At 40.4% G+C, this 25,890-nt stretch overlaps 1 protein-coding gene across 3 annotated transcripts in view; it reads right to left on the reverse strand.

Moving 5' to 3' along the window:
- LOC126481325 (NHL repeat-containing protein 2) overlaps window positions 1-25,890 on the reverse strand; it is a 167,439-nt gene that overhangs the window by 118,330 nt on the left and 23,219 nt on the right. For all 3 annotated transcript variants that reach the window (XM_050104989.1, XM_050104990.1, XM_050104991.1), the window contains exons 3-4: window positions 18,534-18,693; window positions 16,345-16,634 (exon numbers count right to left, since the gene is read on the reverse strand). In XM_050104989.1, the coding sequence (XP_049960946.1) occupies window positions 16,345-16,634; window positions 18,534-18,693 (450 nt within the window). The remainder of the gene's footprint in view (window positions 1-16,344; window positions 16,635-18,533; window positions 18,694-25,890) is intronic.

The following is a 25,890-nucleotide window of genomic DNA, read 5'->3' on the forward strand; positions in this document are numbered from 1 at the left end:
CTGCTTTATATTCTCCAACCAGGATATTCATCTTCTTCCCTCAATCTCTCCTTCTATTATCCACTGTAGGAGCATTTATTTGGAGTTTTGTAATATATGTGCCAGGTATGATGTTTTTCTTCTTTTGAATATTGTTAATATTTCTTGCTGTTTGTGTATTCCCTGCAATACTTTGTTGTTATTTACTCTTGCTGTCCATGATATCTTAGGCATTCTGTGGTAAATCCACATTTCAAAGGCTTCTATCTTCCTTACTGTTGTTATATTTAGTGTCCATCCTTCAGAAGCATGTAAAAATACAGATCAGATACAACTTCTTACAAATCAACCTCAAAGTTTTAGGCCTATGTCTGTACTTGTGAGAATTTTCTTAAACTTTATGAAGGCAGTATGAGCGTTCTCTACGTGACATTTTACCTCTATGTCTGTTCTCCAATCTTCACAGAGCCACATTGAAACACACTTAAACTTGTCTACTCTTTGTACTAAGGAGCCATTGAATCAAAGATTTAAAGGGTGGTTATAATTAAAATTTCATTCCTCAAGCCATTGTAGATGTAAAACTATTTACGGTAAGGGAACCCAACTTTATAGAAATGATGTTCAGACTGTGCGCTGCAGGATTTGCATTGTTAGTAGTGTTAGTGTCATGACTTATCATTAGACGACGATACTGGTACAGTGACATAGGGCTGAAATACAAGCAACAGTATGTATTGCAGTTGCAGACAATCAACGTGGGTCTGGACACAGTGAGCAGGGCTTTTCTCATAAAGTTGTTTTATCAAAACACTGGCATCAGTGCTGCTGATCTTTACGAGTATCAACATAGTAAAGGAATATGGAGAGACTGAAGAACATGATTTGGTCATTTGAATTAACAGGTGATTTGGAAATTGCTCCTGGAGGAGGCTGATGGCCAACTGCTCCACAAATTATTGTAGGAGTTACTGATGCCGTGGTTGAGATTGCCGGACGCAATGTGTGATCTTAAAGCAGTGTACGAGCTGGGTCACAACAGCTGAACATTCCATGATCCACCAGTCGAAAAGTGAGTGAACAATAGTGAAATCATATCCTTACAAACTTTGCCCCTACTCACCACCTTCTGCCACGTGACACAGACATTTGAGTAGACTTTGCTCTTATGGTTCTTGCTAGAGTTGAAGTTGATGACACATGGCCTAGGAACATTTTGTGGAACGATGAAGCACACTTTATGCTCATTGGGGCAATCAACAGTCACAACTGTTGCATTTGGGAATCAGCACTACCAATTAACATTCATGAAGTTCTCCTGCATAGTGACCATGTCACTGTGTGGTGTGAATTCACGGCACAGTTCATGATTGGTCCATTTTTCTTTGAGGAATTCAGATCCAAGAACCGAGGACAAGCAGCATGAACAGCACACACTGCTGTGATCTGCTTATTCAACATGTGATCCCTGCTTCAGAGGAGATAGGTGCTTCTGACTCAGATGTTTTGATGAGTGATGGAGCTCCAGCTCACAATGCTTGTGAGGTCACTCAGTTAATCTATAGCATGTTTTGAGAAAACCGAATCATTGGCTGATGATTAAAAACTGTGTGGCCACAAAGATCACCAGATTTGAACCCTTTCTAGGGGTGGGGTTAACTGAAAGACAGGTTTTATCAACGAGATACTAACACATGTTCTGTGTTGAAAATGAGCATAGCAAGAAAGGTAACCAATATTCCATCTGAGATATTTCAGCCTCTGAAAGTTTGAATGTAAATATGATCTGCAATTAAACAATTTTATCCTCTCTTATGGATATCAAAATGTTTCTTTCAATGGTTTATTCACTATTTCTCTTTCGTATGTTCTTCCAAATGTTTCCACAAAGTTTCATTGCATTATGACCACCTGCTTTTCATGGCAGCCCTCTTGAGTAGTGGAAGTTTAATTATAACCACCCAATACATTTGCAAAAAGGTCATGCTGTCGTGTGACAGTCATAAAAAGTATCTTTTTGACATTCATATTCAGACCTATCTTACTGCTGTAAACTCCAACTTTGTTGACATGTTGTTGAAGATCACCTAAATTAGCAGCAATCAATACTTTATCATCAGCATAGTGAATGTTGTTGATGAAGACTCCGTTAACCTTTAAGTCTTTTTCTACACCAACAAGTGCTTCTTCAAAAATACTCTCAGAATACAAATTGAATAGTGATGGTATCAGACTGCATCCTTGTCAGACTCCTCTACAGGTATTAACACCAAGTTGGTGACCTCATTATCAAACTTAACCTGTGCTCTATGATTCCAATATAAATTCTCTACACAATGGATGTCTTTCTGAGATACGAGATGCATTCAAGTTCTAAGGCCTCCGATTTTTTTTCTGATTAACTACTCACCCGAAGTCGATGAAACTGGTGTTACTTCTCGACGTAATCGCCCTGCAGATGTACACATTTTTCACAACGCTGGCGCCATGATTCCATGGCAGCGGCGAAGGCTTCTTTAGGAGTCTGTTTTGACCATTGGAAAATCGCAGAGGCAATAGCAGCACGGCTGGTGAATGTGCGGCCACGCAGAGTGTCTTTCATTGTTGGAAAAAGCCAAAAGTCACTAGGAGCCAGGTCAGGTGAGTAGGGAGCATGAGGAATCACTTCAAAGTTGTTATCACGAAGAAACTGTTGTGTAACGTTAGCTCGATGTGCGGGTGCGTTGTCTTGGTGAAACAGCACACGCGCAGCCCTTCCCGGACGTTTTTGTTGCAGTGCAGGAAGGAATTTGTTCTTCAAAACATTTTCGTAGGATGCACCTGTTACCGTAGTGCCCTTTGAAATGCAATGGGTAAGGATTACGCCCTTGCTGTCCCAGAACATGGACACCATCATTTTTTCAGCACTGGCGGTTACCCGAAATTTTTTTGGTAGCGGTGAATCTGTGTGCTTCCATTGAGCTGACTGGCGCTTTGTTTCTGGATTGAAAAATGGCATCCACGTCTCATCCATTGTCACAACCGATGAAAAGAAAGTCCCATTCATGCTGTCGTTGCGCGTCAACATTGCTTGGCAACATGCCACACGGGCAGCCATGTGGTCGTCCGTCAGCATTCGAGGCACCCACCTGGATGACACTTTTCGCATTTTCAGGTCGTCATGCAGGATTGTGTGCACAGAACCCACAGAAATGCCAACTCTGGAGGCGATCTGTTCAGCAGTCATTCGGTGATCCCCCAAAACAATTGTCTCCACTTTCTCGATCATGTCGTCAGACCGGCTTGTGCGAGCCCGAGGTTGTTTCGGTTTGTTGTCACACGATGTTCTGCCTTCATTAAACTGTCACACCCACGAAACCACTTTCGACACATCCATAACTCCATCACCACATGTCTCCTTCAACTGTCGATGAATTTCAATTGATTGCACGCTGTTCAAGTAAGGAAAACGTTGCCATTTTAAGTATTTAAAAGTTCTCATTCTCGCCGCTGGCGGTAAAATTCCATCTGCCATACGGTGCTGCCATCTCTGGGATGTATTGACAATGAATGCGGCCTCATTTTAAAACAATGCGCATGTTTCTATCTCTTTCCAGTCCGGAGAAAAAAAATCGGAGGCCTTAGAACTTGAATGCACTTTGTATATCTACTCTCTTGAGATTTTCTGTAAAAACACGATGTTGTACTTTACCAAAGGCTTTTTCAAAATAAATAAAATGAAAGCCTCCATTTTTATCCTGACCACAGCAGTTTTGCTCTAGAAATTGTAGTGCAACTATTGCTTCTCTTGTATCTATACAGATTTCCTAAATCCAAACTATGTCTCACCAATTCATTCCTCATCACATTTTTCCTATAACCTTTTTTGAGGGATGGCTTTCAGACATCTTTTCAACAAATGGCTCATAAGTCTAATGAGTCTATGATTTTCAAATTTTCTCACACTCTTCCTTTTTGGTAAGTTGATAATAGTAGTTGGGCAGAGTAATGATTTGTATCATATATTCTGCTGCAAAGACTGTGTAAGACTCTGATATCTTCTCCAATGAGAAGTATAATGAGTTACACTGTAATTTCGTCAGGTCCTGCTACTTTATTGGTTTTTGAGTTTAGTTTGGCTTTCTCAGTTTCTTCTTTCGTAATTGAAGGTTGGGTTAGATTATCATTCCTAGAAATCTCAACACCTGGTCGTTCATTTAAAAAGAGGTTCCTCAAATAGTCTTCTCGTATCTCTTTCTTCTCTATGTCACCAAGAAGTATTTTATTATCTTTGATGACTATCAAGGAGATGTTTTTTCTTTTATATATACCTGAAGTTCTTTTCCCATTTTATGTAAGTTACAATCACTATGCGAAGATTCATTGCTGTTTGTTCTTTTCCACATTCAAACACTGCTGATTCCCATGGAAAGCCTTACCTTATACTTCCAGCCCTAGATCTAACCATTCCTGTGTGAAATCTATTCAGTGAGATCCGTGTTGACCTTGTCTCCTATTGTCCGGGTGGAAATTCTTCAGAAGACACCAACAAGTAGTTTAGCAGATTATTGTAGCATGCTGACCTTAATCAATGTCTGGTCTGCTGAGCTGACTCAGATAGATCTTTGGTTGAATGAATAATGCTTTCCCATGATTCAAGGCAGTGATGGACAGGTTTATGGCGATATAGCACATGTGTTTAGGAGGTGAAAACTTGTAAGTTTTTCTTTCCAGGAGTTACTCCTGGATCTGACATGAGCAGGAATCCAGAATGGGTTGTGAGTGTAAGGAGGTGGCTCGGGGCGGGGAGGGGGACAGATAGCAGTGTAGGAGTGGGATTCGGTGTTTAGTGCTGGAGTGTGAGCTGGGAAGGGGATTGTGGACAGGGACTAGGGAAGGTTAAGGTTGAGGTCAGGGGGGGGGGGGGGAGGGGGGAGGGTGAGAATGAAGAAGGATGTGTTGTAGGGAGAAATGCCACCTGCACAGTTTCAGAAAAACCAGTGTTGGTAGGAAAGATCCAGTTGGTGCAGGCTGTGAAGCAGATATTAAAGTGAAGCACTTCATGTTGGATAGCTAGTTCAGCAGCTAGGTGGCCCAACTCCTCTTGGCCTCAGCTTAGGGGTGGCCATTCACGCAGACAGACAACTTGTTAGTTGTCACGCCCACATAGAAAGTAGTACAATGGTTGCAACTTAGTTTGTAGATCACATGACTGCTTTCACAGGTAGCCCTGTCTTTGATGGGATAGGAGATGCCTGTGACAGGACTGCAATAGGTGGTAGTGGAAGAATGTATGGGACAAATGGTGCATTTAGGTTTACCATATGGATATGAGCCATGAGGCGAGGCAAGGCAAGGGGATGGGAGCAGAGGCAGAGTGAGGATGGGCAAGGATATTGTGTGGTTTTGGTGGGCATTGAAAAACACTGTGGGAGGGATGGGGAGAAGAGTGGGTAGGATATTCTTCATTTCAAGGTATGACAGAGTAGTCTAAACTCTGGCAGAGAATGCCATTCAAGTGCTCCAGACCTTTGTGGTAGTGAGTCATAACAGGAGGAGTGCTACTTTGTGGTCAGAGAGGGGGCATGTGGGAGTTGCGGAGAGATAAGGCATGGGAGATCTACTTTGTGGAATGGACTTCTTGGTATGGAGTGGGTAGCATGTTTGGGGTGGAGGTCAACATCAAGGAAGGTGGGTTGTTGGATTGAGGAGGACCAACTAAAGCAAATGAGGGGGAAGGTGTTGAGGTTCTGGAGGATTGTGGGTAGGGTGTCCTCAGCCTCGGTCCAGATCACGAAGATGCCATCAAGAATCTGAAACAACTGAGGGGTATAGGATTCCTCCTCATTTCCCATAGGATGTTGCCATGCTGACACCCAAGCTGTACCACAAATTTGTTTCTAGATGATGCCTTCAAAGGAGAAGTAGTTGTGAGTGAGGACATATTTGGTCACATTTACTAGGAAGGAGTTTGTACGTTTGGAATCAGTCAGGCACTGGGAAAGTTAGTGTTCAACAGTGGCAAATACATGAGCACTGATGTCAGTGTAGAGAGAGGTGGAATTGACTGTGGTGAGTAGGATGCCAAGTGGTAAACGAAAAAGAATTATGGAGAGTCTATGAGACCTTTTATATAGGAGGGCAGGTTGTAGTTAATAGGGTAATAGTTAATCCATAAGAGCAGACTAACTGACCACAGTAGCACGCACGCACACATGCACACACACACACACACACACACACACACACACACACACACACACACACACTACGCGAGGTAATCCCTACAGTTCATAAACACAGTGGAGGAGTATTTATCAGCAGGTAGGATTACAAGGTCGAGATCAGTTTTTAGGTGGTGAAGAGTGGTTCTTCCTGTGAATGTAAGGTTGGTTTCCATGTTTAGGGATTTGGGGAGTGCTGGTGAGGCAAGGTTCAAGGTTAGGAAAATCTGGAAAGTTAACGAGGGGTGATGTAGGGGCAGTGAAGGTGAATCACAGTTGGATGGAGAAGAGAACTCATTTAGGCACGGTTCAGTTTGGTTTTGGGTTGATTCTGATTGGTAGGATTGGTGGTGAAAAACTGTTTCCACTGTAGGAACATGGGGAAGGAGAGAAAATCTTTAACACGTCCAGCATGACTGAATTTGGGAGTGGGACAAAAAGTAAGGCCTTTGGAAGCGACTGATGCTTCTGTTAGATTGGGACTTTTGGAGGACAGGTTTATGACAGAGTTTCAGTTCTGTTTGGATTTCAGATACTGCATTGTGGTGGAAGAGCATTTCATAGGGTGTAGTACATGTAGTAGGTCTCCAAAATAGGGTTTGTCAGCTATGGCAGAATCCAGGGGAGGTTTGATGGAGGCTCCTGCACAGGTAGTGGTAGCTCAAGGTGGGAGTAGGAGGTAAACAGGTTGGAGAGTTTTTTGAGGTGGCATTGCACATGCTGCTCTAGCTCCTGGAGAGAAAGAGCTTCACTATGGGAGATTGGGTGTAGGAGTCTGGAATTCCAGAGCAGGAGAATTTTAAGGACAGGTAGGAGGTATTGCAAGGATGTTTTGGCCTGATTTACACGGTTTTGTAGGACAAGGTTGGTGAGTGCTATGGACCAACAGAATTTGACCAGATAGGGGTCACTGTGGAAGAAGGGGGTTGCAGCTGGAGATTGGTAATCTGACTGTTAATGCATTTGGGGGATTCCATGAGCTGGGTAACAACACAGGAATAGTTATGTGTGACTGAGTTCTGGCTAGGGATAAAGGAAACTTTTCTGTAGTGGAGCACATTGAAAAAACAAGGACCCATTGTGGGGGATAAAAAAAAACTTGTACAAAATATGTGGATAAAAATAAAAGACAATCAGTGTGTGTGTGTGTGTGTGTGTGTGTGTGTGCGTGTGTGTGTGAGAGTGAGAGCGAGAGAGAGAGAGAGAGAGAGAGAGAGAGAGAGAGAGAGCGGGGAGGGGGGAGAGGGAGGTTGGGTAAGGGTTTCAATGGAGTAAGTGTAGCACAGGAGGGTACAGAAAATAACACACGAAAATGTGCAAGGGTAAGGGAGGACACGGGATGAATTTGGAGGTCTAGGAATAACTATATCGGTGGGAAGAACGTGGGACATGAGATGCCACACCAATAATCCACATAGCCGTGTGTTGTCTGTGGACAAAACTGTTCACAGATTGTGGCTTGTCTTTCATCCATATTTCACCTCTGCTCCCAGCCTCTTGCCTCATGGTTCACAGCCCTGCGACAGATATAGATGCAAGACCTGTGCCACACATCCTCCCACTACTACTCCAGTCCTGTCACATGCATCCCCTATCCCATAAAGAGCAGGGCCACTCATGAAAACAGCCATGTGATGTACAAACTAAGCTGCAACCACTGTGCTGCTTTCTGCATGGCCATGACAACTAACCAGCTGTCTGTCCAGATGAATGGCCACCTCCAAACCACGGCCAAGTTGGACCATCCAGTTCCTGAATACACTGCCCTCATGCCATGCCTCCTCCTTATCCTCACTACCCACATCAGTGCCTGCTCCACAGTCTGCACCATCTGGATCATTATATATCTGGATCCCTAAAACAACACCAGCTTCTCTGAATTGCTTACGTGTCAACTCTCCCTAAAACAGATCCTTCTTTCTTGTAACCACCCTGTCCTCAACCTTTGCTAATCCCTGACCTCTACCCAGTTCCCTGTCCCACTCCAGAACTATACATGCCTTTTATGCACCAATGCATCTACTAGTCTTTTCCCCTTCTCTACAGAGTCCATCACAGAAAAATGTATACAAACTTTAAGGAATGAAAACATCTGTTGGGCCAAAGACCATACTACAAGACACTCATAACTCAAATGGAATGACAATATTGATATCTCAATAGAGCCTGATAAAGAGTGTATACATTTTTCTGGCAGATTCTGCATACCTCTCCTCTCCCCTCCCCTAGCATAGCATCCATATCTGCATCTAGTAGCATCATTCTGTCTCCACCATTTTCCTGCTTGCTTCAACAGCAGCACAAAATCTTCCCCAACCCCTACCAGGTATCCCTCCCTACCCCATGCCATGCCTCCTCCTTACCCTCACAACCCACTTCAGACTGCTGCTCATGTCAGAAGCAGGTGTGGGATTCATGCTTATGTGAATGTGTGTGTGTGTTCTCTACTTCTAATGGGGGACTTTTCTTGTCTGAAAGCTAAATGTTTAACATCGTTTTCATTGTGTCTGTCAGCAACTCAACATCTTCTCTATGTGGTGAGCAGCAATCTATTCTTTTCCTATTGTTGATAAAATCAGTCATCATTTCAGAAACATTTGAAAATGGTGACTTATTCAAATAAATAAATCACAATCAATGTTTTTCAGATATCTTATTTGTGAGTTTTTACTGAAACTTTACTGTGACATTTCTTAAAACAACCAACTTTTCCTGTACCTTTGTTTATCACTGGTGTTTTCAATTGTCAAGGGCATTGTGACTATACAATAAGGACAAAAACATGTCAATCAAGAGGCAACATGTTTGTTAGTATCTTGCCCTCTATCTTGACAGGGGATCGACATTTAAAGGCCACATAAAAGCAGTCTCTGAACAAGCCTTAAAATTATGCAAAAGATTAACTATCAATACAACCACAGTCCAGTATATGTTATGATGGGACACAGTGAAATGGTATTGTGAGGCAATCCTTATAGTTATAGTTTCATTTGGAGCCAATGTCTGGACTCATACACTAAGGTAGTTAAGGCTGGTAAAGCTTTTGGGAAGAACACACAGGGGAACATCCCTACAGCAAATAGGTGCCACTGAAAAATGAAAATAGATTTCTTCCTCATAGTTTTGGAAATATACCCTATAGATATGCTTATATGAAGGATAAGAACTCTGCACTGACTTCAAAGAGGAAGTACAGAGAAAACGCAGGTGGAAACTGGAAATTTATTGGATATTAGAGATGCATTACAATGAAAGGTGGGCAATGAATGGTAACAAATTTGGGTAAATATATGCACTGGCCGTAAAGTGGATTCATTTCTGCCCTCCTGTTGAACAACAAAGTAAACGAAGCACTTAGTTCCCAAAAGACAGTAATGATAAAGCTTTTGAGTGAGTAGTACCACACAATGTCAAGTGAAATGTGTCCTTTCTGTGTCATCTCATGCGCTGATCCTCGATGATCGAGGACATCTGCTAAAGGATCATTCAATTAATCCTGTCCCTAATGCCTGATGAGATGGATGCCACAACTGTAGCATACTATTACAGAGAACCCCTCTCGTCTGCCCTTGGCTGGTCCATTGCCCCTGTTGATCTGACTGTGCATGAGTTTAACTCGGCCTGAGTTGTGGCTGTGACTCACTACCTGTCACACCATTGTGGTTTACAGGTAAGTGTTGTTACTGCTTGTCTGTTTTAGTGCTCCATCATCTCTTGTATTGTTTCTGTGATGTCTGCATTTTATTGTACAGTACTGCACAGTGAAGTTTTTAGTGCTCACTTTCGGCAGTTTTACGACAATGTTCTTCCGTGCCCGCCACAGTATTGTATGTATTTGTTTTACATTGCAGGCACTACACAGTTGTATGTATGTTTTTTCTATATGTCAGGAGTGAAATGTAAACATGTTACTCTTTCATTAAATGGCAAACTAGCAGTGCTATGAAGACTGGGATTCATTTCAAAAAATTGCTTAGAAATTCAGTGTAGGCATTACAACAATAAAAGATTGGAGAAGAAATCAGAAAGACACTGAATCACATATAGTGATGACAGATGGTAAAAATGGTCTTACGAATCACAAAACATTCAAAAAGCCTAAACTTGAACTGCCTGATAACACATTGTGGATGTGGCTCAACCATGAAAGAAGGAAAGGAACCCCAATATCTGGTCCCACTATAACAGAAAAAATAGCTTTGCACAAAAAGTGAGTTCGCAGCTAGTGCAGGCTGGAGTCGTCACTGGAAAATCTGTTATGCTGTTAGATTTGTTTCAATTTCTGCTGATGCTAAGGCGGCTAAGGAGTTCTCTGCGAAGCCTCAAGAAATTGTCAAAGAAAATGAACTGTTACCTTGCCAAGTCTATAATACAGATGAGACATACCTAAACTATAAAACACTGCCAATCAAAACACTCACTGCATTAAATGAAACTTAACAAAGATAGGCTACGCAATGGTCCTTGCAGCAATGCTGATGGTACACATAAGCTTCCCCTCTTCATTATTGGCAAATGTAAGAAGCCAAGGGCATTTGAAAATATTACTAACTTATCTTCCATGCTGGTTTATTACCGCAATCAAAAATCTGCTGGAACTGACTGTAATCTTTTCAAATCTTGGGTTTTGGAGAGTTCATTCTATCTGTTGAAACAGACTTGAAACAAAAGAAGCCCCCTGTTCATGTTCTACTGCTGCTCGATAACGCACCATCATATCTATCTGAGGAGATTTAGTGTAGGTGACATGAAAGCTATCTTCCTTGCACCAAATGTCACATCACTTATCTAACCAATGGATCAAGGAGTGGTAGAATGGTTAAAGAGGCGGTACCGCAGAGAGAATATAATCTCAATTTTAGAAAATTCTCATGAAGGTTGTAACATACTTGAAGCTAGGAAATCCCTCAATGTCAAAGATGTTGTCTATATGGTTTCAGAATCATGGGAGGAACTAAAACCAGACACGCTGTGAAAATCTTTGCATAAGCCGAAAGTTATGACCGAAAGTGACCAGATCAGAAATGAACAAAACAATGACGTGCAGGAAGATGTCAAATATCTACCGAACATCTGTGCCAGTGAAATTGAGGAGTGGACTGTCCAATATGACAAAGATTGTGAAACCAGTGAAGAGCTCAATGACAACCACATTCTTGTCATTGTTTTGGAAAAAAACTGGTGAAGAAACTGTGAATGAGGACATGGATGGTGATAATGAAGAACCGCCTAACCAGATTCACACACTGATGCCAGAACGCTTTTGATATTACCCTTCAGTACATTGAGCGGAACTTAACCACAAATCTACGGACATTTTGTGGATCAAGAAATGGAAGAACACTGCAGCTAAGTCTAGAATTTCCTCTGATTTTTAAAGTACCATACATCCATAGATATGTACTGTATGCACAGTACAGTATATACATACTGTAAAATATTGCTCTTTTTTGATATATAATAATAACAGCTTCTGTGCAGTCTACTGCAATGTTTTTACTGTAGAGAACAATATACATATGTACAGCAGTCATTTTATAGTTCAGAGATTGTTTATTTTAACAAAATTCATATTTTTCTTTACTTTCAGACAATCTGTCCTTTCTTCCATTCCAACCCAGATCCCAGCCCCAAAGGTGACGGATGATACGTGTCGTACTGTGAATAAACATAACATAGCTGAATGTTATTCAATCTGTATTGAGCAAGCAGTGAAGGAAACAAAAGAAAAATTCAGAGTAGGTATTAAAATCCATGGAGAAGAAATAAAAACTTTGAGGTTTGCCGATGACATTGTAATTCTGTCAGAGACAGCAAAGGACTTGGAAGAGCAGTTGAACGGAATGGATAGTATCTTGAAAGCAAAACGAGGATAATGGAATGTAGTCGAATTAAGTCGGGTGATGCTGAGGGAATTAGATTAGGAAATGAGACACTTAAAGTAGTAAAGGAGTTTTGCTATTTGGGGAGCAAAATAACTGATGACAGTCGAAGTAGAGAGGATATAAAATGTAGACTGGCAACGGCAAGGAAAGTGTTTCTGAAGAAGAGAAATTTGTTGACATCGAGTATAGATTTAAGTGTCAGGAAGTCATTTTGGAAAGTATTTGTATGGAGTGTAGCCATGTATGGAAGTGAAACATGGACGATAAATAGTTTGGACAAGAAGAGAATAGAAGCTTTTGAAATGTGGTGCTACAGAAGAATGCTGAAGATTAGATGGGTAGATCACATAACTAATGAGGAAGTATTGAATAGGATTGGGGAGAAGAGAAGTTTGTGGCACAACTTGACTAGAAGAAGGGATCGGTTGGTAGGAAATGTTCTGAGGCATCAAGGGGTCCTTGGAGGGCAGCGTGGAGGGTAAAAATCGTAGAGGGAGACCAAGAGATGAATACACTAAGCAGATTCAGAAGGATGTAGATTGTGGTAGGTACTGGGAGATGAAGAAGCTTGCACAGGATAGAGTAGCATGGAGAGCTGCATCAAACCAGTCTCAGGACTGAAGACCACAACAACAGCAGCTGGATGTTTTCATTGTTTGAACTAATCATTTAAAAATTACAATGTAGTGATAGAAATAACACAACCTGTACAGTGATTAGGCACCAGGTCAAGTAACAGATTATAAATATGCAATAAATTGATTAGAGGAAGTTTAGAAAGCACATGCTATTAGTTAATACCAAGCAATGTCCATGCAATAATGATTAAAATAAGTCATATATGCCACCTATATCTTCTTTTACATTGTCAGGAAAAATTGCAATCTCAAAAAATAATCAATGTAGAGTAATGATTTTTGGTGAATATATTTGTCTAGGTAACATATTTAAGTGATTAAATGGTTATGTAAATGCAAGATAAGCCTTTGCAAATGTGAAATTATGGTACATTAACAACTGGTTGAAAGCAACCATGCAAAAGTCCATTCACTGTGTTGTACAACTGTCAGATGTCAGTTTGTGGAAAGGAGTATCAGGCCTGTTGCACTTGGTCGTTCAATACAGGGATTGTTAAGCTGTTTGGGATGACACTGGGGTTGTCGTCCAAAGATGTCCCATATGTGCTTGATTGGAGACAGATCTGGTGATTGAGCAAGCCAAGGCAACATATCAACACTCTGTAGGGCATCTTGGGTTACAACATCAGTATGTGGCTGAGTGTTACCCTATTGGAAAACACCCCCTGGAATGCTGTTCATGAAAGGCAGCAAAATATATCGAATCATACAGATTTGCAGTCAGCGCGTGGGGTGACCATGACAGTGCTCCTACTGTTATACAAAATCATTCCCCGAACCGCACCGAGAGAGAGCCTCTTTTCATCAGAAAACACAACAGACCTCCACACTGCCATTCAATGAGCTCTCATATGGTACCACTGAAGTCACAGATGGAGGTGGTTTGGGGTCAATGGAATGCACGGTACAGGGCCTCTGGTCTGAGCTGTCCTTGAAGTAACCAGTTTGTAACAGTTCACTGTGCCACTGCGGTGCCAGCTGCTACTCAAATGCTGACGCAGATGCAGTACGATGCGATACTGAACACGGTGGCCTTCCCTCTAGGTAGTGCCGCTTGGCCGTCTGGAGCCCAGTCTTCTGGTGACCATAAATTCTTGTGACCACCACTGCCAGCAATCATGTACAGTGGCTACATTCTTGCCAAGCCTTTCTCCAGTATCACAGAAGGAACATCCAACTTCTCATAGCCCTATTACATGATCTCGTTCAAACTGTGTGAGGTGCTGATAATTGCATCTTTGTCACTTTAAAGGCATTCTTGTCTAACACCAACTCACTACATCCAATGTCAAAGATAACTAATGTTCGTGACTGTTATGGAATGTACTTAGAGCAAACCTGATTTGCAACTTCCTAGTGGTGCTACTAGTGCCACTCTTATGCACCTGGCACAAAATTTGAATAGATATCATCTTTCAGATGCAGAACCACACCTATCATCTTTTGTTTATGTCCCACAACTCATTCTTGGTTGTGATTTTTTCCCATCAGTGTATATTTATTTCTAAATATTATAAATTAAATTCACTGTTGGATTTCTGTCTTTATGTTCAGATTAATCTCAGGACCTGATATAGGGATTTTGACATGGTTTTCACTAATATGACTGACTCATAAAGAAGGTTTGCATATTTAATATATTCCTGCTAAGTAATTACAAGTGTGTAATGTATGTATTGTTATCAGTTTCATATTTAATTGACGTTTGGAGTGACATCTTATATCAACAATGAGAGGTACAAGCTGGTCAGCTACAGAGTAGGCAGTATCTGGTGGGAAAAGCGGTAAAGTAGACAGCTGTGGTCTACTGGTAAGACATGTGCCTGGAAGCCAGAAGATCATGGAATTGAACCCCAGTTGGACCACAAATTTTTTTAGTCTGCTTACCTAGCAGTCATCTCTCAATGATATAGAGTTTTATCAGAAATTACACATTGGATTTCATGTTAAACTGTATGTCTCCTTTCCATCATTGGATAGCTGGGGTAGATTAAGGACACATAAGCTACCAAGGTGGTGCTCAACTGAAAAACTGTATCAGATAATTGAACCACCTGAAATTATTATTAAAAGAATCTTTACACGTCTTCATCTTCTATATTTATTGCAAATTAAAGTCTCCCATTATGTTTCTCTGTCTATACAGGAAGGCTAATCTCAGGAACTACTGTAAGGATTTTGATACAGTTTTCACTGGGAGCAGGGAGGGAGGGAAGTACTACTTCACATCAATAGCTCTAACATTTTTTTTACATTTAAATGAAATTGTTAATAAACATCAATATAGCATATACTATGCAAAAACACACATTGCTTAATTTAATAAGGGCCACTTTTTATATTGTTTTCATACAATGAAAATTCTTGGAAGGAAACATCATACAAAAAAACGACATCAGCTAACCATCCACCTACAAATGATTTTTGGGAGGCACAAAGGCTAACAGAAAGAGTAGATAATCAACTGTAATTTTCAAAGTTTAATTCTTTTTCCAGAATACAAACACTCACTCTCTTTTTCTTTCACTTTCCTTAAAGCCATGAAGGTAAAACATCTCATTTGTGTGTGTGTTTCTGTGCACACACACTGTTGTTGTTTTTGTTGTGGTCTTCAGTCCTGAGACTGGTTTGATGCAGCTCTCCATGCTAATCTATCCTGTGCAAGCCTCTTCATCTCCCATTACCTACTGCAACCTACATCCTTCTGAATCTGCTTAGTGTATTCATCTCTTGGTCTCCCTCTACGATTTTTACCCTCCACGCTGCCCTCCAATACTAAATTGGTGATCCCTTGATGCCTCAGAACATGTTCTACCAACCGATCCCTTCTTCTGGTCAAGTTGTGCCACAAACTTCTCTTCTCCCCAATCCTATTCAATACTTCCTCATTAGTTATGTGATCTACCCATCTAATCTTCAGCATTCTTCTGTAGCACCACATTTCAAAAGCTTCTATTCTCTTCTTGTCCAAACTATTTATCGTCCATGTTTCACTTCCATACATGGCTACACTCCATACAAATACTTTCCAAAATGACTTCCTGACACTTAAATCTATACTCGATGTCAACAAATTTCTCTTCTTCAGAAACACTTTCCTTGCCGTTGCCAGTCTACATTTTATATCCTCTCTACTTCGACCATCATCAGTTATTTTGCTCCCCAAATAGCAAAACTCCTTTCCTACTTCAAGTGTCTCATTTCCTAATCTAATTCCCTCAGCATCACCCGACTTAATTCGACTACATTCCATTATCCTCGTTTTGCTTTTGTTGATGTTCATCTTATATCCTCCTTTCAAGACACTGTCCATTCCATTGAACTGCTCTTCCAAGTCCTTTGCTGTCTCTGGCAGAATTACAATGTCATCGGCGAACCTCAAAGTTTTTATTTCTTCTCCATGGATTTTAACACACACTGATATACATAAAAATGTATATACCAAGGAGAACAAAAGTTCAAAAGCTGCAAGTGTGCTGATGTTCTTTCCATGATACTTGTACATGAGTGCTCGCTTGTCTTCAGTTTTTGTAGGGGTTCTAAAGCTAGATGTAATGATATATATCATATTGGCAATAAAAGTATGGGGAAAAATATTTAAATAAAAAAAGTATCTTAACCAACAGAACTGTCTCTCACCTCAACTTTACCACAGTCTGACATGATAACAACACGATGGTTGCCAGTGTCTGAAATCGCAATGGTGCCACATGGTTTTTCCTTGCAGCAGTGACAGACAGTGATCTTTCCTGGGAACAATAGTGAGTTGTTACACTTTGGGCGTAAATGTGCCGCTGGTGTCACAGGCAGGGTGTGTTCTGATAGATATCCTTTCTCTCTGAAGTATTTCAAAGCAATTTTTACAAATTTCAGTGCTACTGCGACACCACTCTCTCCAACCTGCACCAAAATGGGCTCACCCGATGGACCTGTAAATGAAAGTTAAATATGCTGCTTACAAACAATGTGGCACAATTACAACAGATAACAGACTTAATAAATGCTTAATCACAAACCATTTAAGATTTTGAAAGATGACATTACACAAAATATATGACAAAAACTGTTATTCTGGATGACAGTGTAATGCATTGATTGTTCACAGATTACTGTCAATTTCCATTTAGTTCACTGAATAAGTAGAAGTCACCAAGCCATATTCACTACAGAAAAGGTTTGGAAGCATGTGTTCAAAAAGTTGGCTACCCTTACTGCACCATGTAACTATATCTGCCAGACTATAGACTACACTTGAAAAATATTCCTCAGCATTATACAACCAGTTCTACTTGTGACGATGAAATAAAAGCTATAAAACTATGACTAAAATAATAACACCAAACGGGATATTTTTATCGGGGAATGCAATTACAATGAAAGTAACTGGGATGATTAAGGGGATACCTTAAATAGTTTTCCATTGAGGGCTCCAGGGGTACGTCCCACACTATGATTGTGAAGGTCTAGGATATAATCCCCAGTCAATCCTAGAATTGTATCTGTCACCTGTCACTTGTTTTAATCCCTCCAATACAACCAGGGCTGGTAAAGCACTGTGATGTTCAAACCAACCTTCAGGTTCATGACATCTATAGTTTTATTTATAAAAACATAAAATATATATTTCTTAAAGTTATAAAATTATAAGGAGACAGAATGGCTTAAGGAGACAGAATGGCTTGCCAGTATTTATCTTCTGGAGGTTGAAATCCAACTATTGCTGAAATGTATTTGAAAGTAGAGAAAGAAAGGCATATACATATCTTTTGGAGCTGATAGATAATCTTGTAAAAGCAGGGAAAACTATATCTAGGTTTCAGAGCTAGCAGCTCCTCAGGGAGCAAAGAGAGTACATTGGGGAAGGCTAGACAAGAGAGGCAGGTCACTCAGACTCCAAGCTGAGAGAGATTCGCCAGTTGTGAGGATGAGTGCACATAAACAAACCATTAATTCACCAAAAAATATATGAAAGGAGTGAAATATTAAAGAGCACAACTTTTATAACAGGGAGAAATGTTAGCTGGATTCTTTAATGACAAGTAGTACCTTATATTAATAATAACAAAAAAGTTTGATCACCTTTAAAATATTATGTTTCATTAAAAATATATTTGTCATTTTTGTTTAGAAACCACAAAAACAATGATGTTGATAAACTACTGTGTCATTGCTGGCAGGCAGCATTCCAAATCTAGGCCTACATTTAGATACATATTCAGCACAGCACTTTAAAATGCATAATGAAGTGTACTTTGTACTGATGCTAATTATTCCCTTTCCTGTTCCACTTTCAAATGGGATGCAGAAAACAAGCCAAAATCTCCCTCATTTTGTCCTTAGGGTTGTTACGTGAGGTGATCATTGGAGGTAGTAGAATTGTTCTGCAGTCTACTGGAAATAGTGGCCATTACTGTCATGAGTCAGCTCAATTTTTCTCAACACTTCCAAAAGATAAATAGTTCATTTATAATGCATGCAGTTGTCTGTAGTTACTCCCTAGTCTGCACATCTTTCATGACCTTCCATTATTATATTAATCTTATGCAATGAATTATTAATTCACAGGTATTCACAGTGCCTGCTGCATTCGATGTCCTGAACTACAGTGTTCACCTTCCAGTTATGTATTTCTAGAAGTAAAATGCAATGAACATAACCTTCTCCATAATTTTCTAGTTTGCTTTTCTCTTTAGTTCCTAAGCATGACTTCAACTTCAGTCAGAAACTAAGTATTTAGATTGCAGAGTAGTTACGATTTTAGTGTTAATCATGCACACTTATAAAACATCAAAGAATTAGCTTTTAAATTTATTTTCCCAAAGTCTTACCCAACACAAGTAGTGTAGGCCAGCATGGAATGGCAATGTCATTCCACATTATACCTTCAGAATCATTAACGACAGGATGATGCACTTCATAGCGTTGCAAGGCGGAAAGAATATTTGCCGAATCTTTTTCATTATTAAATTTTGCACTGTGTACACCAACCTGAAATACAACAAAAATATCATAATACTTTGTACTGTTCAAAATATTTGCATGCAAAGAGAAATAGAATTTTTCTCTTATTTTGCTATAGTACGATAGATTTGAACATTGGTTAAACACATTTTTGCATAAGGAAGGGCTGTATAAGATGTGACCACTCAACTGCCATCGCAAACTAACACACATAAAATGATTTAAATTTATCAATTTTGAATAAGTGTTCAAACAATCGAAAATCAAGACAATGGTAATGACAATATTATGAAAAGAATAGTCTGCTACTCACCATATAATGGTGTAGCTGAGTCGCAGACAGGCACAAGAAAAAGACTTAACAAGCAAGCTTTCAGCAAATAGGTCTTCTTCCAATGGTGCTGATGATATTTGGTTTGCAGGGTGCTCAACTGTATGGTTATCAGCATCCGTACAAACTCCCAATCTTTTCACAGTCCAGTCATGTGACTTTCCCCGAATGATGATGAAATGAGGACGACAACGCAAAGACCAAGTCCCTGCATGGAGAAAAATCCCTGACCCGGCTGGGAATCAAAGCCGGAACCCTGTGATCCAGAGGCGGCAATGGTAACCACTAGACCATGAGCTGCGGACATCTTCTTCTCAATTAGCCAAAACACACACACACACACACACACACACACACACACTCTCTCTCTTTCACACAAATGCAACACACACACACATGACCAGTGTCTCTAGCTGCTGAGGTACATGTGTTCCTTATACCTACATGCAGGTTGACAATTGTTGGACTATCTCAAAAGAAAACATAAATTAGGTACAAACTACAGTGCGCACACACTTTATTCAGCATGTAAACATCACTACAGATATTCGGATTTAGATGATGACATGTTCAATATGTATGCCATCATTGGTGATGATGTGGCACAAACAAATAGCGAAATTCTGCTTGACATTCTGAAGTGTCAAAACATCGATGCTGTCGATGACCTCCTGAATGGCTGTTTTCAGCTCAGCAATGGTTTTGGGATTATTGCTGTACATCTGGTCTTTAATATAGCTCCACCAAAAGAAGACACGTGTTCAGATCCGGAGAATATAGCGGTCAATCGAGGTGCATGACAGTGGCCTCTGGTTATCCCAGAGCCACAATGCGGTCCCCAAAGTGCTCCTCCAGGACATCAAACACTCTTCTGCTTCGATGGGGTCGAGCTCTGACCTGCATGAGCCACATCTTGTGGGTCACTTTGGATAATGAGGATGAAATCATCTTCCGAAACCTTCACTGTACCATTCAGTAGTCACTGTGCCTTTGAGAAATATTGCATCAATTATTCTGCAACTGGACATTGCACACCACACAGTCATCTGTTGTGGGTGAAGAGACTTCTTGATCGCAAAATGCAGATTCACAGTCCCCCAAATGCACCAATTTTGTTTATTGATGAACTCATCCAAATGAAAGTAGACTGTGTCACTACATCAAAAGCATGTACATACTAATTCTCGTCATGCCCTGTACCAACTGTGCAGTTTGAACGTCTTAACACGAACCATTCAGAAGTTATGATGATTTTGTTTCATACAGTTCAATAACTGTCACCATGTACTTTTCCTGATGAAGTATGGCTTGTGACAAATCATGATGACACGATTGTTATATGAAAAGAAAGTCTGAAGGATGCACAAGCCCCACTTTCTGGGAGGAAAGGACTTTTTTCCTGTTCATCTACTTTTCCATAAACCTCTTGCTACAATTACGAACTATGTGTCACATCTCCATTCTGGTTTACACTTGCATTGGTAATTTGCACAAGACTATGTGCAATCTGATTTGTCAATTAGTTATCGTTAAAAAATGATAATTACTATGAATGCCATTTAACTTGATTTAAATTGTTGTATGAAGAAAATATATTATAGTGTGTGTCATGGTAGAGGAAACATCCAAACCGCACATACAGAGGAATATGAATGGAGTGAGCTATGTTCAAAGCATTGTTAGTCCACAGAGACACAATTATTATTCATTCTCTTCAGTTAAGATGACATGATTGTACTGAGCAGTCCATTAAACACACACAATAGTTAGTCCCAGTAAATATATTCAAATTTTATAGGTTTAACAGCAAATTACATTATATATCCATTTCTATAGAGCTAGTGTGTTCAGTAAATGCCATTGATCACACAGGTAGCAAAGAAAGTTAGACTCAAATATTTTTATGAAGATGCATACTTCACTATTGTGAGGACAAAATGGACTGAATACTCTACCACAGTACTCCTTCCTGATCATCTAAAAGTAAAATAAGGAAAAAAAACCTACATCTGCATAATTATTCTGCAATTCACACTCAAATGTTTGGTAGAGGGTTTGTACAACCACTTTCAGACTATTTCTTAGCTGTTCTACACTCAAATAGCAAGTGGAGAAAATGAGCATCTTAATCTCTCCATGCAAGCTCTGATTTCTCATATTTTATCACAATGGTCTCTTGTTGCAATGCAGGTGGGAGTCAACAAAATGCTTTGGCATTCAGTAGAGAAAATTGGTGATAGTAATTTCTCTACAATGGAAGACTTTCTTTAATGATTGCCACTCCAACTTATATCCGGACATCATCTCTCCTATTTCATGACAATATGAAATGAGCTGCCCTTCTCTGAACTTTTTCAGTGTCCTCTGTCAATACTATCTGGCAAGGATCCCATACAGTACAGCAATACACCAGAAGAGTACAGAAGAACACAACAGAAGCAGTCTCGTCAACAGATTTATTGCGTCTTCTAAGTCTTCTACTACTAAACCACCATCTTTAGTTCATCTTCACCATAACACATTCTATGTGAAGGTTTCAACTTAAGTTATATGTAATTGTAATCTCTATGTATTTAGTAGAATTAACAGCCTTTACATTTGTCTGATTTATCATGTAACAGAGATTTATGGAACAATATTATGAAAAGGATAATTGCTACTCACCACAGAGCCGCGATGCTGAGTTGCAGATAGGCATAACAAAAAGACTGTCAGAAAGTGAGCTTTCGGCCGACAAGGCTTTCATAAAAAATTGACGAAGGCTTCATTGTCCCAAAGCTCACTTTCTAACAGTCTTTTTGTTGTGTCTATCTGCAACTCTGCAACTATATGGTGAGCAGCAACTATCGTTTATTTACTATTGTTACATTTTCCATAGAGATTTAAGGAAAACATTTTAGTACTAAGTGGAGGTCCATACACTTTTAATTGTTGAGGGTCAATTGGCACTCATCCCATCCTGCAGGTATCTTTCCAAAATATTTTTTAAATTCATTTTAAACTTCTAATGACTTTACTAGATGGTAAATGACAACATCATCTGCAAACAATCTGAGACGGCTGCAAAGATTGTCTCTTAAATCATTTATGCAGGCTAAGAACAGCAGAGGATTTTTAGACTTTCTTATGGGAGACATAACTCCACTTTCGCTACAAGACTTCCCATCATTTATTACAAACTATGATTTTTCTGATAGGAATCACAAATCCAGTCGCACAGCTGAGATAATACTCCACAGATATGAAATTTGATTAGAAGTGCTAGTGTGGAATGTGTTTTAAATCCTCTTAGAAATCTCAAAATGTGGAATCAACCTGATATATTCTGTTGACAGCACTTATTAATCTTTGTGAATAAAGAACCAATTTTGTTTCAAAGACTGTTTATGGAGGAATTTGAAGAAAAGGGGCTGAAGTCAGTGGCCTCCAAGTACTCGTGTTTCTTCCAATATGAAGACGATAAATTTCACATCTAGCCACACACACTACTCCGTCTACAAGACATTTTCATTATCTGGACTACTTGCACCAAAACGTCAGATACATGATGGATATACAAGCAGAAGAAAATTGTGAAATTCCACTTCCAGATGTGCTCATCAAGCAAAGGTCAGATGGCACATACGACACAAGTTTTACTGTAAACCAGTATATACAGATGTACACTTACATGCCACCAGCTGTGATGCACCCACATAACAAGAAGCCTTCATAAGCAAACTAATGCACAGCGCTTGCAAAATCTCAAACCAAGAGTATTTAGCAGTGGGGCTGAGGCATCTATAGACATTTTTGGTAAAAATGGTTATGGCAATCACGAAATCCAATGTGTCCAAAACTAAAGAACCATAGCCCACAATTTTCAGAGGAAGAAGAGAAACCTGTTGCAATGGCATTTATTTCTTATATCAGAAACACATCAATTAAAATGAAAAGAACGTTAGAGAAATATAATATCTAGTGTGAATTTCACCCACAACCTAAGCCAAAGTCTTGTGCGATTTGTTAAGGATGAGCTACAACTTTGGGAACTGAGTGCCTATCATATCCCATGCCATTGAGGGAAAAGATAAGTAGGCCAGACCATTTGGATGGTATAGGGAAGATGCATGGAACATCAGAGTCACTTGGATAAAGACCAACTGACAAAGTCAGCTGTTGCAGAGCACAGTACATCTATAGGGAGTATCACAATTTATGAAGGCAACAAGTTTGTTTCACAAGCTAACATATTCTGGAATTGCCTCTTAAAAGAATCTATAGAGAGTTATAAATAAATGCTGTAGTTTCCAACTAAGTAATGCTTGGTACCGAATCCTGAGCATGCTCAAAGCATGATGGCAATCTGTGATAAGATTTGCTAATGTCATGGCAGTTGAACACTTAAGATCAAACTACGTAGATGTGCATGTGCCTCCTCTACAACAGCAGCACCCCAAGGTCACTGTTGAAAGCACATAGAGGACTGCTGGTTTGTGTTCCAAACTGGCACTTCCCCCTCCACTACCCTAGCAGTACTGTTCCCTGGTAATGTTGACCTATGAGCAAAAGCAGTAAAGAGAGAATATGCAGACATCATATAGCATAAGGCTGACCCAGTAGCAGCACAGAAATGTGTGTTGAGGATCGACAGCCTGTGAGATGTCATAACACTTTCCAAAAGCTAATACTGGGGGCAAGTAGGGGTTGAGTCCCACGAGACATGATTGTCATTGAAGTCTCCCAGCAGGAGAAATGGTCAGGGGAGATGTTTTGTAAGGTCTGTGAGAGCTGAAGAGTCTATCGCATCTTGTGGAGGTAAACAAAGTGACCAAACGGTGTTCCTCTAACACACATGAATTTCAGTTGCAATTGTTTGCAGGCCAGTAGCCAGTGGGAGAGCAGAGGAGTGATGGGCATTATTGACAAACACAGCAACCCCTCCCTTGGCCATTTCTCCAGTCAGGTCACCCTGGCGAAGAAGGGTTTAGTACTGTAGTACAGAGGCATCAGATGCTTTAAAATACATTTTCTGCAAACACAAGCACAGGGGGAGTTTCTGTGCTAGGAGCTTTAGTTCTCCACATGTGTCCTGAGCCCATTACCTTTCTACTGTAGTATGAGGGTCATTTATCAAGGGGATAGTACTTTCACCCCATCTTTCTGCTGGGGAGGGGAGCCTGCAATGGATGGAGGCCAAGTCTTGGGGTGAGATGAGTGCCCTAGGCTGACGTCAAAGTCCACTGGCTCTCTAGACAAATTGTGAGGGATGTCAGAGAGAATGACATTGACATCATCACACTGCTTATTGCCCATATCCATCAACGGTTGACACTTTACCTTTGTTTTTTTGATGTGGGGTTTAGGTTTGGAAGCCACAACTGTGACAGTGGAAGTGGCAGCTCTGGATGGTGGATGAGACTGAACATTAGGAGGGACAGGGAGCTCCACACTGGCAGCAACTACAGTCTTTTCTGATGTTCTTTGAAATAACAGCAACAGTGAAGATGCATTGAAAACCACAGGTACTAGTGCTGACACTAACAAAGTCCGTTTGTGTAGCAGCACGGTTTTCTGAACTGGCTGCTTAAGAACTGAAGCAAAGGAGGTAGCAAATGTAGGAGTTGCCTGGCCTTACAGAACGTATTGGCCTCATCATACAGGATGCACCATGTTGTTTTAATCTCCTGCACCTTCCTTTCCTCTTGGATGCACCATGTTGTTTTAATCTCCTGCAACTTCCTTTTCTCTTGGCACACGCTGCAGTCCCTAATCCAGACAGGGTGATCCCCAGAGCAATTTAACACTTCAGAAGAGATGAACAACTGTCTCCTTTGCGTGTGGCTTCACCGTATTTGCCACAAATGGCTTCTTCCTTACATCCTACAGTGGTGTGCCCACAGCAATGGTGTTTAAATAGTTAAGAAAACAAAGGACAGCCTTGACAAAATTCCGCCATTCTATACTCAAAATCGTTTATAGAGCATTGCTGGCATATTAAAATCTGCCAACAGATTGTGTAAAGGAACACTGCTGCTTGAAACTTCCAGTTTCTAGCAAGTGAAGAACCTTCACAAAGCAAAATGCCTCAGGGAATATGGAATCAAAACACAACTATACAACGCATTGAACTACAGTAAAGGTGTAGTGTGATGTAGAGGTCTTGTCAATATTCTAAAAGAAGAATTGAAAAGTAGGTGGGCTCTGGAAGGTGTTGTGGATGTGCAAAATATTGTGAAAGGATGGATTGGGATCTGGTAAAATCTCACTTCTTTATCCTTACCTTCAATAACACAAAACTCCCAGAGCATGTCAAGGCGTGTTTTCTTAAATTAAACTTGTGACCCAATGTCCCTCATCCCAATGTGCCGTTTTAAATGCCAATGCTGTGGGCATACCACTGTAGGATGTAAGGCAGAAGCCACTTGGGGCAAATGTGATGAAGCCACACGCAAAGGAGTCAGTTGTTCATCTCTTCTAAAGTGTTAAATTGCTCTGGGATCACCTTGTCTGGATTAGGGACTGCAGTGTGTTCCAAGAGAAAAGGAAGATGCAAGAGATTAAAACAACATGGTGCATCCTGTATGATGAGGCCAAAAAGATCTATAAGGCCAGACAACTCCTACATTTGCTACCTCCTTTGGTTGGTTGGTTGGCTGGTTGCTTGGGGGACGAGACCAAACAGCGAGGTTATTGGTCTCATAGGATTAGGGAAGGATGGGGAAGGAAGTCGGCAGTGCCCTTTCAAAGGAACTATCTCAGCATTTGCCTGGAGCGATTTAGGGAAATCACGGAAAACCTAAATCAGGATGGCCGGATGCGGGATTGAACTGTCGTCCTACCTCCTTTGCTTCAGTTCTTAAACAGCCAGTTCAGAAAACCGTACTGCTATACAAATGGAGTTTGTTAGTGTC

Source organism: Schistocerca serialis, chromosome 5 (genome assembly GCF_023864345.2).
Source record: "Schistocerca serialis cubense isolate TAMUIC-IGC-003099 chromosome 5, iqSchSeri2.2, whole genome shotgun sequence".
NCBI classification, from domain to species: domain Eukaryota; kingdom Metazoa; phylum Arthropoda; class Insecta; order Orthoptera; family Acrididae; genus Schistocerca; species Schistocerca serialis.